The sequence below is a fragment of the Cotesia glomerata genome, linkage group LG8 (assembly GCF_020080835.1).
Source record: "Cotesia glomerata isolate CgM1 linkage group LG8, MPM_Cglom_v2.3, whole genome shotgun sequence".
Taxonomy (NCBI): domain Eukaryota; kingdom Metazoa; phylum Arthropoda; class Insecta; order Hymenoptera; family Braconidae; genus Cotesia; species Cotesia glomerata.
This window is the reverse complement of record NC_058165.1, coordinates 15,252,541-15,265,958: the sequence shown is the minus strand read 5'-3', so window position 1 is coordinate 15,265,958 and position 13,418 is coordinate 15,252,541. Positions and strand designations below refer to the sequence as shown.

At 40.7% G+C, this 13,418-nt stretch overlaps 1 protein-coding gene across 1 annotated transcript; it reads right to left on the bottom strand.

The window, feature by feature from the left end:
- Positions 1-3,409: 3,409 nt before the first annotated feature.
- On the bottom strand, positions 3,410-5,898 carry LOC123270165 (protein rtoA-like). Its single transcript, XM_044736106.1, has 3 exons — positions 4,995-5,898; positions 3,748-4,806; positions 3,410-3,647 (listed from the first exon to the last, which is right to left on the bottom strand). The coding sequence occupies exons 1-3, from the start codon at positions 5,086-5,088 to the stop codon at positions 3,484-3,486; spliced, it is 1,317 nt and encodes a 438-aa protein (XP_044592041.1). The 5' UTR covers positions 5,089-5,898; the 3' UTR covers positions 3,410-3,483.
- Positions 5,899-13,418: the final 7,520 nt, after the last annotated feature.

Here is a 13,418-nt window from a genome sequence, read left to right as displayed (position 1 = left end):
ACGTTTCGAGCAATTCTAAAAAGAATGGCAAAAAAAATTTTTTTATCCGCCCTTTTGGCATGGAATCCTATCTAACTGCTGTAATACGCCCTTTTGGCATTAGGCACGCGAAATAGGTATAGGGTATATGTGAGTGTATCAGTATATCCGATTTTCTGTGAAACGTGTATCCGTGGGGCTAATCGCAGCTATATAGATAAAATAGATAAAATTAAGAAACTTCATAGTATAACAACAATAATAATAAAAAATCGACACAAGCGGGAAAGTCGGAAAACACGATGAAATAATTGATATAATCTATAAAAGTAGGAAATGTTCGGGGAAAACTATGTAAAAATTTCCAAAGAAATTTTTTTTGTTCCTCGGATTGCAAGTGTTTTAATTCATGAAACGTACTGTTACGTTCTCAATTTTTAGTATTTATTTTATTACGCCTTTAAATTGGTAGGGACGATTTTTAAATTGAAAGAAAAAATTTAATTAAGAACTGTCGAATAAATTCAGGTTTGGCATCATTGGGTGATCTATTGACCCCCGGTGTGCCGTCACAGATGAGCTTACTTTACCTAACTAATATTTTAGGGACTCACCATTATTGGCCCCATAAGTCAGCCCAAATAATACCCCGTTTCTCCAACGACTTAGCCTCGAAAGGCGGGTACGTGTCGTGGCCGGTCTTCTGGAAATACTCCTCGGAGTAGTATCCGTATCGAGGGTCGTCGACCGGGATGACTCCTCCTGGTGGCCGAACTTCGGGAATCTCAACGGGAGTCAGTGTCCAAGTCCTGGTGATGTCCGTCCAGAAGGCAGGGCGGTTGTTGTTGATTGGAATGGACTGACCCTCTTGACCCTGGTACGAAGGAGGCGGTGATTTTGGAGAGTCTTCTTCGGCGGTTCGTACTACTTTCACACGCGGTTCGACGAGTATTTCGTCGTCGATTATTCGCAACGACGGTTTCGTTGCCCGCACTACCTCTACTTCCGGTTCAACTGGGTTTGTGTTATTAATTGCCGACAAACTGAACGGTTGGGCTAAGAGACGACGGCCCCGTTGTACTGAGCGACCGGATCGACGCGATCGCCTTCCTCGAGACATGAACTGGAGGATTTGGTGTTGGCGGAACGCTGGCTAGCGCTCGCACCGAAGAGACTGGAACCTGGTGAACGCTGATAAGCGCTCGACCAGCAGGATGGGTTAAGTTGGCGGAACGCTGGCTAGCGCTCCCGCCGAAAGGTTTTCTTATTTGGGGTGGAACAGCTTGTTAAGCGCTCGCCCCCATAATAAGTATAGTGGACTATGTATTCGGTATAGTTGGTATTTATTCGGATAATAGGGTCGGGAGAGATTCAAGTCGGAGGGCAGAGCTCTTTACACTAGAGAGTCTCTGGATCTACTAACTGAATTAGCTCCAGATTAGTTTTTTATAAACAGTTTTTCAGCCATGTTTGCAGCTCAGGTTACTCCCTGAGAGAGTCATCGAGGCCGGGGTCTCATGCTGACGTAAGATGTTTGGACTATCCGCGGCCGCGGTGACTCTCTGCTGATGCCTTATCGCGAGATTTCCGTTACCAAGCTGCTGATCAAGCCACCAGCGAAGCAACGGACATCTCTCAATGTGCATTCGGAGAATTTAACGAGATATATTTATTTAAAATATAATATTTATAAAGTAATCAAAAAAAATAATTTTAGGCGAAATTCTGAGAACGTAACAGTACTATTTGTTTTGAATTATTTAAATTTAAATCCACTTTCCCGCCTTTATTTGTTTGCTGCGAGTTGAATGCCCTAAGATAATGGCTATGTTCCGATATACACTGTAAGCACTGCGCAGTATAACGGCAAATTAGTATACTGTGATGTCGTTTCTTTATAGTCAGTTATACTGGTTACTATTTAAAACGGAACGCGGTCCAGTATACTGTCGTTCTTGTTTTTTCACGCCATTTTCAAACTAATGTTTTTTAATTTAAGGCCATTCTCTAAGGGGGGCCCCCCACTTTTTAAAGAATATGTGGCGCCGCCTGGCGGCCGAAATAGGTACTAAAAAAAGTTTGAATTTTCGAGAGATTAAAATTCAAATGAAACAGGTATAAATAATGTAATTGTTTATTTTTATGCTTCCGTATGAATTAGAAAAATTTATATTACAATTTAAAACATGTTTTACACCGGAAAACATCATAAATATGAATTAAAAATATAACGTTCTTATTGACTGTGAAATGTCATTTTCCGTGTTTCACGCCAATAATTAATTGTAAAATAATTAGGGAATAAGGTGTAAAAAATTAAACGTAATTCATATTATAAAAGCATAGAGAATAAGTAAAAAATAACTTACAAGCATAAATTCTTCATATGTAGCCAAAATATCGTAAAAAAGTTTTCACAACACAGTTTGACGTTTGTAAACAACCGACATATTGTGTTTACAAAGCGAACGTGAAACACATGAACGTTGTCGCGGGAAAATTAAATAGCAACTTCACACTATTGCAAGAGAATAAAATAAATCATAGAATTCATGTAAAATTTCTAAGTGTAAGTGTGCAGGAAATTTTTTATCATAAAATGAGGAGTGTCTGGATCGACTCAAAATGGCCTGAAACGAATAAATAACTTAACTCTCAGGAGTACTTTTTTATTTTGGTCAACGCCTGCGCTGGGTCAGCTGATAGAAAATTTTCTAAGTGTGGGTGTGCGGGGAATTTTTTATCATCAAATAAGGAGCGTCTGAATCGACTCAAAATGACCTGAAACGGATAAATAACTTGACTCTCAGGAGTACTTTTTGGTCAACGCCTGCGCCGGGTAAGTTAGTGAACAATTTTCTAAGTGTGTGCGCGGGGAATTTTTTATCATCAAATAAGGAGCATCTGAATCGACTCAAAATGACCTGAAACGGATAAATAACGACTTTCAGGAGTACTTCTTTCTTTTGCTAAACGCCTGCGCTGGGTCAGCTGATAGGAAATTTCTAAGTGTGGGTGTGCGGGGAATTTTTATCATCAAACGAGGAGTGTTTGGATCCACTCGAAATGGCTTGAACCAGATAAATAAATCAGAAGAAATACGTAACAAACTAAAGCAAAATGCTCAAGTTTATACATTTATCGGTCACTCTCAGAAATCCAAGGGGTTTGATGATTAGGAAGTGTTATAGTCAGCAGAGAAACTTACCCTTCGTAGAAGATGGACAATATTTTCGTAAAAATGACATTGCAACAAATAAAGAAGAAGTATTCACGACTGAACAAAACCAAACCCAGGAAATGAAGTAAGGCAAGATATTGAACCTGGACCTTAAACATGCGCCATCCGATGATTCCTTGCTAGAGTCTAATATGGAATGTTCCTCTCGCAAAATAATAATACAATAATAAAATAATGTTTAATAATATATAAGTTAATTTTTTATATATTTCAACAACATAGTGAACATTACAAACAAATTTAGAATTAATTAGAAATCAAATTTATTTTGTATTATAAAAGTAAAAGTTCCCACCACCGGAGTTGTAATTGACAGTCGGTTGTAAATTTTTAGTGTTTTTGTCAAAATTTTGATAAAGTTGGTATATTCTATTCCGGAACCTTTTTTGTCGGCCGGAATTCTTTCCCCGTTTTACCGGTTTGTTCCCTGTAATTTTTATTTTCTTCTATTATTAATTATTCTATTTTTACGAGTAAATATGTATAGAAGTAATTGTCATGTACTATTGTAACTTTAGAGTTACTACCTCGAGCTGTGAAACCAGGTGGGTGTTCAGGTCCACTATAACTCTGCGAGCTTACAGCGCCTCTTACGCTGTTAGAATTATTGCTGGAAACAGGGGTACTGACAGAATTTCCTGATCCGTCAACAGTTGGGAAACTCCCAGCGCCATTTATGCCGCCAGAGTTACTGCTTGGAGCAGTGACACCGGGTGAGTTGCTTGGTCCGCTAACAATACTCTGTGAGTTGACTGCGCCCCTTATGTTGGTAGAATTATTTGTTAAAGTAGGGGTACTATCAGAATCTCCTGGTCCGTCAATAGTTTGGAGACTGCCAGCGCCATTTACGCTGTCATAATTATTGTTTGGAGCAGTGAAACTAGGTGGGTTGTCTGTTCCGCTAACAACACTTTGAGAGTTTACAGCGCCCCTTACACTGTCATAATTATTGGTTGGAGCAGTGAAACCAGGTGAGTGGCCTGGACCGAAACCATAAAGGTTGCTTGGAACGCTGAAACTATGAGGGTTGCCTGGAACGCTGAAACCATAAAGGTTGCTTGGAACGCCGAAACCGTGAGGGTTAGGTAGAACGCCAAAACTGTAAGAGTCCCCTGAAACGCCGAAGCCGTAAGGGTTGCTTGAAACGCCGAAACCGTGAGAGTTGCTTGGAACGCCGAAGCCGTGAGAGTAGCTTGAACCGCTGAAGCCGTGAGAGTTGCTTGGAACGCCGAAGCCGTGAGGGTTAGCTGAAATGTTGAAACTATGAAAGGTGTCTTGAGCGCCGAATTCAGGTGTATTATGAACTTCAGTTATTTCGCCAGAGTTATTGCTTGAACTATTGACTTTACTGAGGTCCACTGGACTGTCAATGTCCTGAGCATTACTTGAAGAACTAGTCTCGCCAAAATTATTGCCATGATTGCGCAGATTGATGTTTTCAACGGATGAAATCCTCAGGTTCTTCAAATTTTGCTGATTCTGCAAATGTTTGTTTAAAGCTTCTTCAATCTCTTGACGGGTAGCCGGATTGGTTCGCGGTTGTTGGTTCTGAGTGAAGCCTGGAATTTTACTTTCCTCGTAGATGCCTTAAACAAAAATTATGTAACATTAATTTTAAGTTGCACTGGCACACATAATATTAATAATATTTTGATACATCATGACAAATTGACAGAGATTTTCATTTTATATTTATACAGACTTTTAAGTAAATTAGTTTAAGAAAAAGATTGAGACGTATTTTAATAGAGAAATTTATATATTATCTAATTACCATTTTCTTGCTCCGTATCGCCCAACAAAAAATCCTCTTCATCCGTTGACATCAGTAAATCTTCCTCATTAAAATTATAAATATCGTTTGACATGCTAAATAATTAAATATCACTCAATTATAGGAATTAAATTAATTAAATTAAATATAAATTATCACTCATAGACACTTATTTTAATTTTAATCTCCTTTATCCTTTAACACTTTTTCAAACTTTACTGTTTATTATTTTTTGTTACTATGACACCAGTAAAAAATTTTCGATATTCACTTTTTTAAAATTCTATAGTTAACTTAACAGTTGCAAATTTTCATGTAAATTCACTTCTATTTGTACGTACAAATTGTAGATTTTGAAATAATAAATTTGTTATTAATATAGTTATATTTATATATCTTTACCGACTGCTCATGTAATAAATTCGAAACCTATATTTTATTTACTTTTTCTTTCATTTGTTTATTTGTTATTGATATCATCATTATTATTATTGTGATAATTCAATTTGATATTACGTTAGTAATATTTCAAACCTATTATTATTAATTTTTTTATATTTATTAAATAAAAATTGACCATGGATGACAAAAAAGTAAAGTTATCATATGCAAAAAATCGACAGCCCTACCGTAAGCGCAGTACTAAAAAAAGGATGAAAATGTACGTATATTTATATATTATTGTAAATTGTAAATTATAGTCTTTCTGATACGTTATTTTATGACTTCCCTTAAAAAATTTTTATAATCTGTCTTGATACGGTAAGATACATCTGTATTTGTGTATTTACTTTAGTTGTGTATTTACTTTATTCAAGGTCGCTTTAAAATCAAATGTTATTATTTATTACAGTAACATAAAATTAATTAACACGTACGGTTACATATTTTATACATTTTTAACTTCCCGCTAAGAAAATCGAAGATTTTCGAAAAATCGGTAAGTTATTGTTTTTACCCCGTTTTGCAAAAATCGAGTTTTCAACAGATCTCGACGTTTTGAGGCCTTAAAAATCTTCCCTGACCCTTCCCGCGATGGTGTCTGTATGTCTGTATGTATGTATGTATGTATGTATGTATGTGTGTGTGTGTGTGTGTGTGTGTTTTTTTTTTTTTTTTTTTTTTATAGAGGAGATAAAATACATTTACGTATACCAGGACGAGATGTCTGTCCTGGTTATGTCGGACTCGGAAGTCAATATTATTGACAACAATACCGACTAAACATCCTCCTCTCTTCTTTCCCTATAGACGTTACAGGGAAGACTGGATCGGAACCGCGTTAGCATTACTTCAATCCAGTCCGTGCTGCGTCTTGCGACGCCTACTTCTTGATTACTGGTTACAGATCCCTTTCTGTGGTTTTCGTTTTTAGAACGCGCTGCGCGTAGGCTGCGACAGCTGACCAGTTATCTTCTGTTTTAAGCATATAGGTTACTGAGCTTTCCGGAGAAAGCGTGGTGCCTATAATTTCTTCTGTGCTGCTTCTGTAGTCCTTCCACCGTACACACTTGAAGAAAGTGTGTTCGGCGTCGTCGATTTTGTCCGGGCAGTATTTGCACATCGGCGTGTCCTGTAGCCCCATCCTTCCTTTTAGCGTCATGGAGTTTCACCCTTTTGAACGCAAGTAAGTCGATAGTTGCGGCTCCCGCTATGACCAATATAGCCGCTTCGGAAACCGTACGGTAGGCACAGGCTACTCTGAGAGCACCCCGCCGCTGCACCGCTGCCATTTTACGCCGGTATGTCTTCTGCTTCAGGATGTGAGCCCATATCTCCGCTCCGTAAAGCAGTACAGAGTGGACTACCTCAAGCAGGACTCTCCTCTTTTTGGTTCTTGGTCCCGTAGTGTTCGTCATAATTCTTGCTAGGCCAGACACCGTCTTGCTGGCCTTCTGGCATGCAATATCGAGGTGTTCGCGGAAAGACAGTTTCTCGTCTATCGTTACCCCCAGATAGCGCAGGGCCCTTGTTGACGTTAATGTTGTTCCTCCCATGTCCACAGCGAATGGTTTTGGGAACCATTTTTGACGAGTCAGAACAACCATCTCGGTTTTGTGCTTGGCGAGTTTCAGGTGGTGTTTATCGAGCCAAGTCTCGACGGCATCAATGGTTTCCCGAACTAATAGTTCGGCCTCCTCTACGCTGTTTACTATTATCGTGGCTGCGACGTCGTCTGCAAAGCCCGTTAGTTCCACCTGCTTTGGCAACGGGATTTCAAGAAGCTCGTCGTAGTCCGCGTTCCATAGATCAGGCACCATTATTGAGCCTTGCGGCACGCCAGCCGTTATGGCGTATTCTTGTGGGCCTTCCGTGGTTTCTGCTATTAGCTTTCTTTCATCCAGGTAGTTGTCGACTAGTGCCAGATTCTCTGGCTCCACTTCAAATTTGTGCTCCAGGGCGTCCAAAATATCTCCCCAATTTGCGCTGTTAAAGGCGTTTTTTATGTCTAGTGTGAGGACAAGACACACCTTGCGGGCTTTGAGGCTACCAGTCCATGCTTCTCTCGCTGTTCCTACGACTTTTTGAATTGCGCCGATTGTTGACCGTCCTTTCCGGAAGCCGTGTTGGTTTGCGGAAAAGCCTCCAGCACGATCGATGTCGTTTCGTAGTCTTCCCTGTATAAGCTCTTCGAGCAATTTCCCAGCAATGTCCAGCATGCAAAGTGGTCTGAACGACGAAGGTGTTACAGGGCCACCTTTGCCTTTATCTAGCAGAACTAATCTCTGCCGCTTCCAGACCGCGGGAAACGTGCCAGTTGCCAAGCATGCGTTGTAGGTGTTCAGGAGTATGTCTGGGTGTTCCAGGGCTACAGTCTTGATCACTAATGCTGGGATGCCATCAGGACCTGGTGCCTTTCCTGTCTTGAGGCTCTTCGCTGCATCCTGTAACTCCTTGGTTGTGACCACAGTTACATTGTTTTTCACATACTGTCTTCTTTCCCTTGGTTAGTGTTTGGGGAACAACTCCGCTACGATGCTGCTCATTAAGGCAGGTGGTTTCGGCGCTTCTGGTGAAGCCTTTCCAAGTCGTTTGGTAACAATTTGGTAGGCTTTACCCCAGATGTCTTTATCAAGGTCGTTACAGATCTCTTTGCCACAGTTTCGCTTTTGCTTGCTTTGATTGCACGGTTTAAGTTCTTTTAGCCTGCTTATACTCGTTCGAAAGTAGATCGTGATGTGGAGAGCGGTTCGCCGCTCTCGGTGCTAGCCGACGTAGTTGGTGCCATTTCTCCGGGAGTTCTGCTATGTCTGGTGACCACCAATACGCCGGCCTGTGGAAACTCCGATTTTTCAGCCGCGGCATAGAAGCGTCACATGCGGCAGCAATCTCCTTCATCGTGTTTAGCACTGCCTTTTCCGTCTCGCTGCCGGTATCCGGAGTCGGATTGTTCGGAAGAATAGTCCAGCTTCTGCAAGTGAAGCTCGCAGTGCCTCCGAATCAAGCCTCCTGACATTCCACTTCCGCTTAGAAAAGTCGCGTTGTGAAACCGGGGCAAGTTCCAGTCCAACTTTGAATGTCACGAATTGGTGATCACTGCCGCTGTATTCTTTCGGATACAGTCCAGTCTTCGATCATGTTGGCCGTCCTTGGAGTCGCCAACGAAATGTCGAGGATGGATTCCTGGTATCCTGGTCTTCTAAAGGTCGTGGTGCTCCCGGTATTCAGCACTATGAGGTCGAGCTTAGCCGCGACGTCGGCGACCTCGTTGCCTCTGGTGTCAGAGAAAGCAGCACCCCACTCGGCCGATTTAGCGTTGAAGTCTCCGGCTACGATGACTTCGCCGTCGAACTTAGTAATCGCATCTTCTATACTTGCCAGTTTCTGTCGGAACACACTAATCCCTTCGTTCGGTGAGAGATAGACGCTCATGAAGTAGGTTGTGGGGGTTTGAATCCAGACAAAACCTGCTCCACTTCCGCTGTTGTTGGCAGTAACGTTCTTTGTGTTTACAATCCAAATTGCTGCCGTACCAGTTTTGTCTGTGAACCATGTTTTGCCTTCGATGTTCAGGTATTGCTCGCAGATAAAGCAGACGTCAATCTTGTCTTCGAAGACACGTTGGCGCAGCAGGTTTTGCGCTAAGGCGCACCTATTCAGGTTGCCTTGTAGTATGCGTGTCATTTTTGACCTTTCGTGGCTTCTGCTAGTGCTGTGCGGAATGCCTTGCAAGCTCCGGTACCAGGAATATGGCATAGACCGTCTTTGGCATCTTTGTCCGAGTGCAAAGGAAGCAGCTTGGCTTCTCAGTGCAGTTTAGGGCCTTATGATTTTTCCGCCACATTTGTAGCAGCACATGCTTCTATCTGGTCCCGCACACTGTTGTGTGTGGTGTCTGAACCCGAGACATTTAAAGCAGCGGGTTACTTTCGCAACTTGGCGTATACGACAGTTTACCCAGCCGATCTTTATACGGGCCTTGTTGAGGGCCTTAGTCGCATTTAGCTTTCGTCGATCTCGCAGAAGGCTGCTCGATTACCTCGTGGTGTGGGTTTTGTCAAATTCACCCGTTTGATCTCTAGGCTGTCATTGAATTCACGTTTTAGTGCTTCACGGACTTCGCTCGGTAGAGATTTCATCGAGGTCAAGGATCTCGATCGTTGTTGTTGGTGTTAGCGTCTTGACAGTGCCGATGTTTGCAGTGGCTGACTTTACTGCATCGGTGAAAGCCTTGCTGTCCTCGGTCTTTCGAGCCATTTCGAGGAGAACGCCTCCGTGCCTCGTTCTTTAATAGACCTTATGTCTACTCCAGTCTCTGTTGGGCTAACCTTGGCCTTGATTTCCTTGAGGAGATCGGCGTATGTTCGCCCTTCAGCTGGTTGGACAAGCACAGCCTTTGTTCTTGTCTTTTTCCTTCTCGGTTTTTGAGCCGCCCTCACTTAGCTGGTTTTGGGCTTCAGTAGTTTTTGCCCCTGGCTCCTGTTCTCTTTCCTTCTTTTTCTTTTGCCGAGTCACCTTTATCCAGGTATTATCCCGGGCTGTCTTTTTTCTGTGCTGGCTTGTCCGTTTCAGAAGAAGGGCTGGGCGTAGACAGCGGCCTCTTCTTTTCGTTCTCTTTTCCGTGCTGTGTTCTCTCTCAGGAGTGACCAAAAACGCTTGTGGTTTTGTGGTCGTCTCCGGAGATGTTTGCGTGGTTGTCGCCGACATCGATGCTGGTTTGTTGGCCAACTTATATGCCGTGGCAATGGACGCTACTAGTTTTCTGAGTTCATGATGAAGATTTCTCTTGTCCTTTATGAACTCAGTCAACTCTTCGATCTTGCTACCGAGCCGTTCCATTGGCGATTGTTGGCCGGTGACAGTCGGTAGAGAGTTGATCCTCCCTCGATATGTGTTAGTGTTGACGGGAGCAACAGGTCTTCCACTTTTTGGAGGAGCGCCTGTTTGCTGTGCGTCTACTTCCATCTGAGCTGTTTCTGTCCTCCCTGTAGCATTGCTAGCATTGCTAGACGGCAGAGCCATGGGGTCCACTCCGCTGTTCAAACGGTCGCTTGATAACGACGAGTTCAGGCCCGTTTGTACGCCTTCCGTCGCCGGTACTGAGGTATCCCTCCTCTGCACCGTAGACGATGTTTGAAATACTTCTGACATTCCATATCATCTTTTGCTAGGTTTTGGTCCGCCCCGAGTATTTTATTTCCTCGGTACCCGACGTATCTGGCGCGCAGGTATGCCGAGTATTCCCCTATCCGCCACCTGGGGAGGCGCCCGATGCGGGACCCAGCAAACCCGATACGAGGTGTGTGTGTGTGTGTGTGTGTGTGTGTGTGTGTGTGTGTGTGTGTGTGTGGATGTAAAGCTCTTATAACTTTTGATTGGCTCAACCGATTTAATTGAAACTGGTTGCATTCGAAAGAGCTTCACTGAACTTAGATTTCCTGTAGACTAGAACCGATTCGGACCGGTAGATTCCAAGAAATATCAATAAAACTGAGAAAAAAATTTTTTTCAAAAGTGGTTTTTTTGGAATAACTTTTAAACGGCTGTATCGATCAATTCCAAAAACTAATCAGCTCTTAAGATCGAAAAATCACGTCGATTGCCGTCGGGCCAGTCAAAATCGGTTGATTCGTTCGTGAGATATCGTTGACGAAAAAAATAAAAAAAACGGCAAAAAAGTGTATTATTTCAAATAACTCGTAAAATTCATGTCGGATCGATTTTTGTGTAATGGATTATTTTGTTAACCTTGAAATACTGCGTCGATCGCCGCAAATTGCATCATAATCGGTTGATTGGTTCGCGAGATATCCTTGACGAAAAAAGCAAAAAAATGGCAAAAAAGTGTATTTTTTCAAATAACTCGTAAAATTCAAGTCAGATCGATTTTTGTGTAATTGATTATTTTGTTAAACTTAAAATACTGCGTCGATCGCCGCAAACTGCATCAGAATCGGTTGATTCGTTCGCGAGATATCGTTGACGAAAAAAGCGAAAAAATGGCAAAAAAGTGTATTTTTTCAAATAACTCGTAAAATTCATGTCGGATCGATTTTTGTGTAAAAAATTATTTTGTTAACCATGAAATACCACGTCGATCGCCGCAAACGGCATCAAAATCAGTTAATTCGTTCGTGAGATATCGTTGACGAAAAATTCGAAAAATTGATTTTTAAGAAAAATCCAAAATTTCATATCCGATTAATTTGTGTTCACACAATGTTTATAGGGACTTAAAAAATACAGTGATTGCTGCCAACCGCGTGGATATCGGTTGACTCATTCTAAAGTTTATGGTAGCTTGAACATTTAAAAAATACGGTTTCATCAAACTTCTGTTAGACTTTTGACCTCGAAGAGCTTATAAGCATCGACCAGTTTTATTTTCGAGCTTAGAGAGCTCAAAATAATACAAAAATCAAATTTTTATTTAGTAAATTATATAGATATTTAACTTTTGTACTTCAGTCTTCATAACGCAATTTTTAAAAATTTTTGGACTGCAAAACTTTCAAACTTCCCACTACAAAAGTTTTTTTTTTTTTTTTATGATGTTGTCATCATTATAATCCTTCATGTAGAACTTTTTCTTATTTTTAACTTCCCGCTAAAAAAATCAAAGATTTTAAAAAATCGAGAAGTTATTGTATTCACCCCGTTTTGCAAAAATCGAGTTTTCATCGGATCTCGACGTTTGAAGGTCACAAGAAGCTTCCCTGACTGTCCTCGCGAGGTTGTCACCATGTCTGTGTGTGTGTGTGTGTGTGTGTGTGTGTGTGTGTGTGTGTGTGTGTGTGTGTGTGTGTGTGTGTGTGTGTGTGTGTGTCGATAAGCTTAAAAATGACGCGTTAGATAACATTCAAGCGCTTAGCGGGAAGTTGCACGGATGGCCTTTAGGTCAACTGTTTTCCTAATTTTAGTCATAGAAATTGCGTTTGTTCAATCACGTGAACAAAATCTTGATTCGCGATTCCTTTGTATTTCTTAGATTGACCAACAACCGTATGAAGAAACAATCGACTGAGAGTATAGACGAAGAAGGTAAGGAAATTATAGATTTGTCAAATGTTTCTTTTTCACCGGTATCTCCACAAATTTATTCATCAAGTAATGAAGATCACAATGTTGATGTGCAATCAAGTGTTTCTTCTTTATCTTCATTACTCACTTCATCTTGTAATGTTGCTGAAGATAACGAACAGAGTCATGATGAATACCTTAATAACCCAACAATAAATCAAAAATGCTGATGTTGGTGAAACAATAATAGAAGAAGATTGCGATATCAAAGCTGAAAATAAGATTCCAAATTTTCATACTGAAAAAAATCGGAAGATACATTAACCAGTATGAAAAGTACAGCCTTGTCTGCTACAGCTATTGTTTTATCAACCTTTATTCCTATTAATTTGTGGTCGCCATACGTGATTGATAATATTACACAAATAGGCAAAAACTTTATCTTGAAAGCTTCTTAAGCCTTAGTAAAAATTCGGAATATTGGTCTCAAAGAAAGGTTTTTAAAACCATTTGAGCTGATTAAAACTATTGAAATAGCCGCGCAATGTATGGCAACTTTTGAAATAGTGCAGGAAACTTGCGGAGAAAATATTTTACAAATTATTTGTGGCGAACAGTACTTATCTTTTTCAAAAATTATTTTGAATATTTGCTGTAATCAAAAAGCAGCAATTTTGAATATAAATCGACGCTCAGTCGCGATTCTTTCTAGATTTGAGAAATATTACTTATTTGACCCAGAAGGTCGTAATAAAAATGGTATAACTTGTTTTCCTCGATTAAATATCTTCACTAATATACCAACTCTAATCAAATTGATAACAGATAATTATTACATTTCTCCGGAGTTAACCAATCCTGACATGAATAATTCGTACTCTTTTTCTATGATCAGAGTCACTAAATTTATTGTTGATGGTTATTCATGTAATATGAATTCTTTGAAAGTAGTAAATGCTTTGA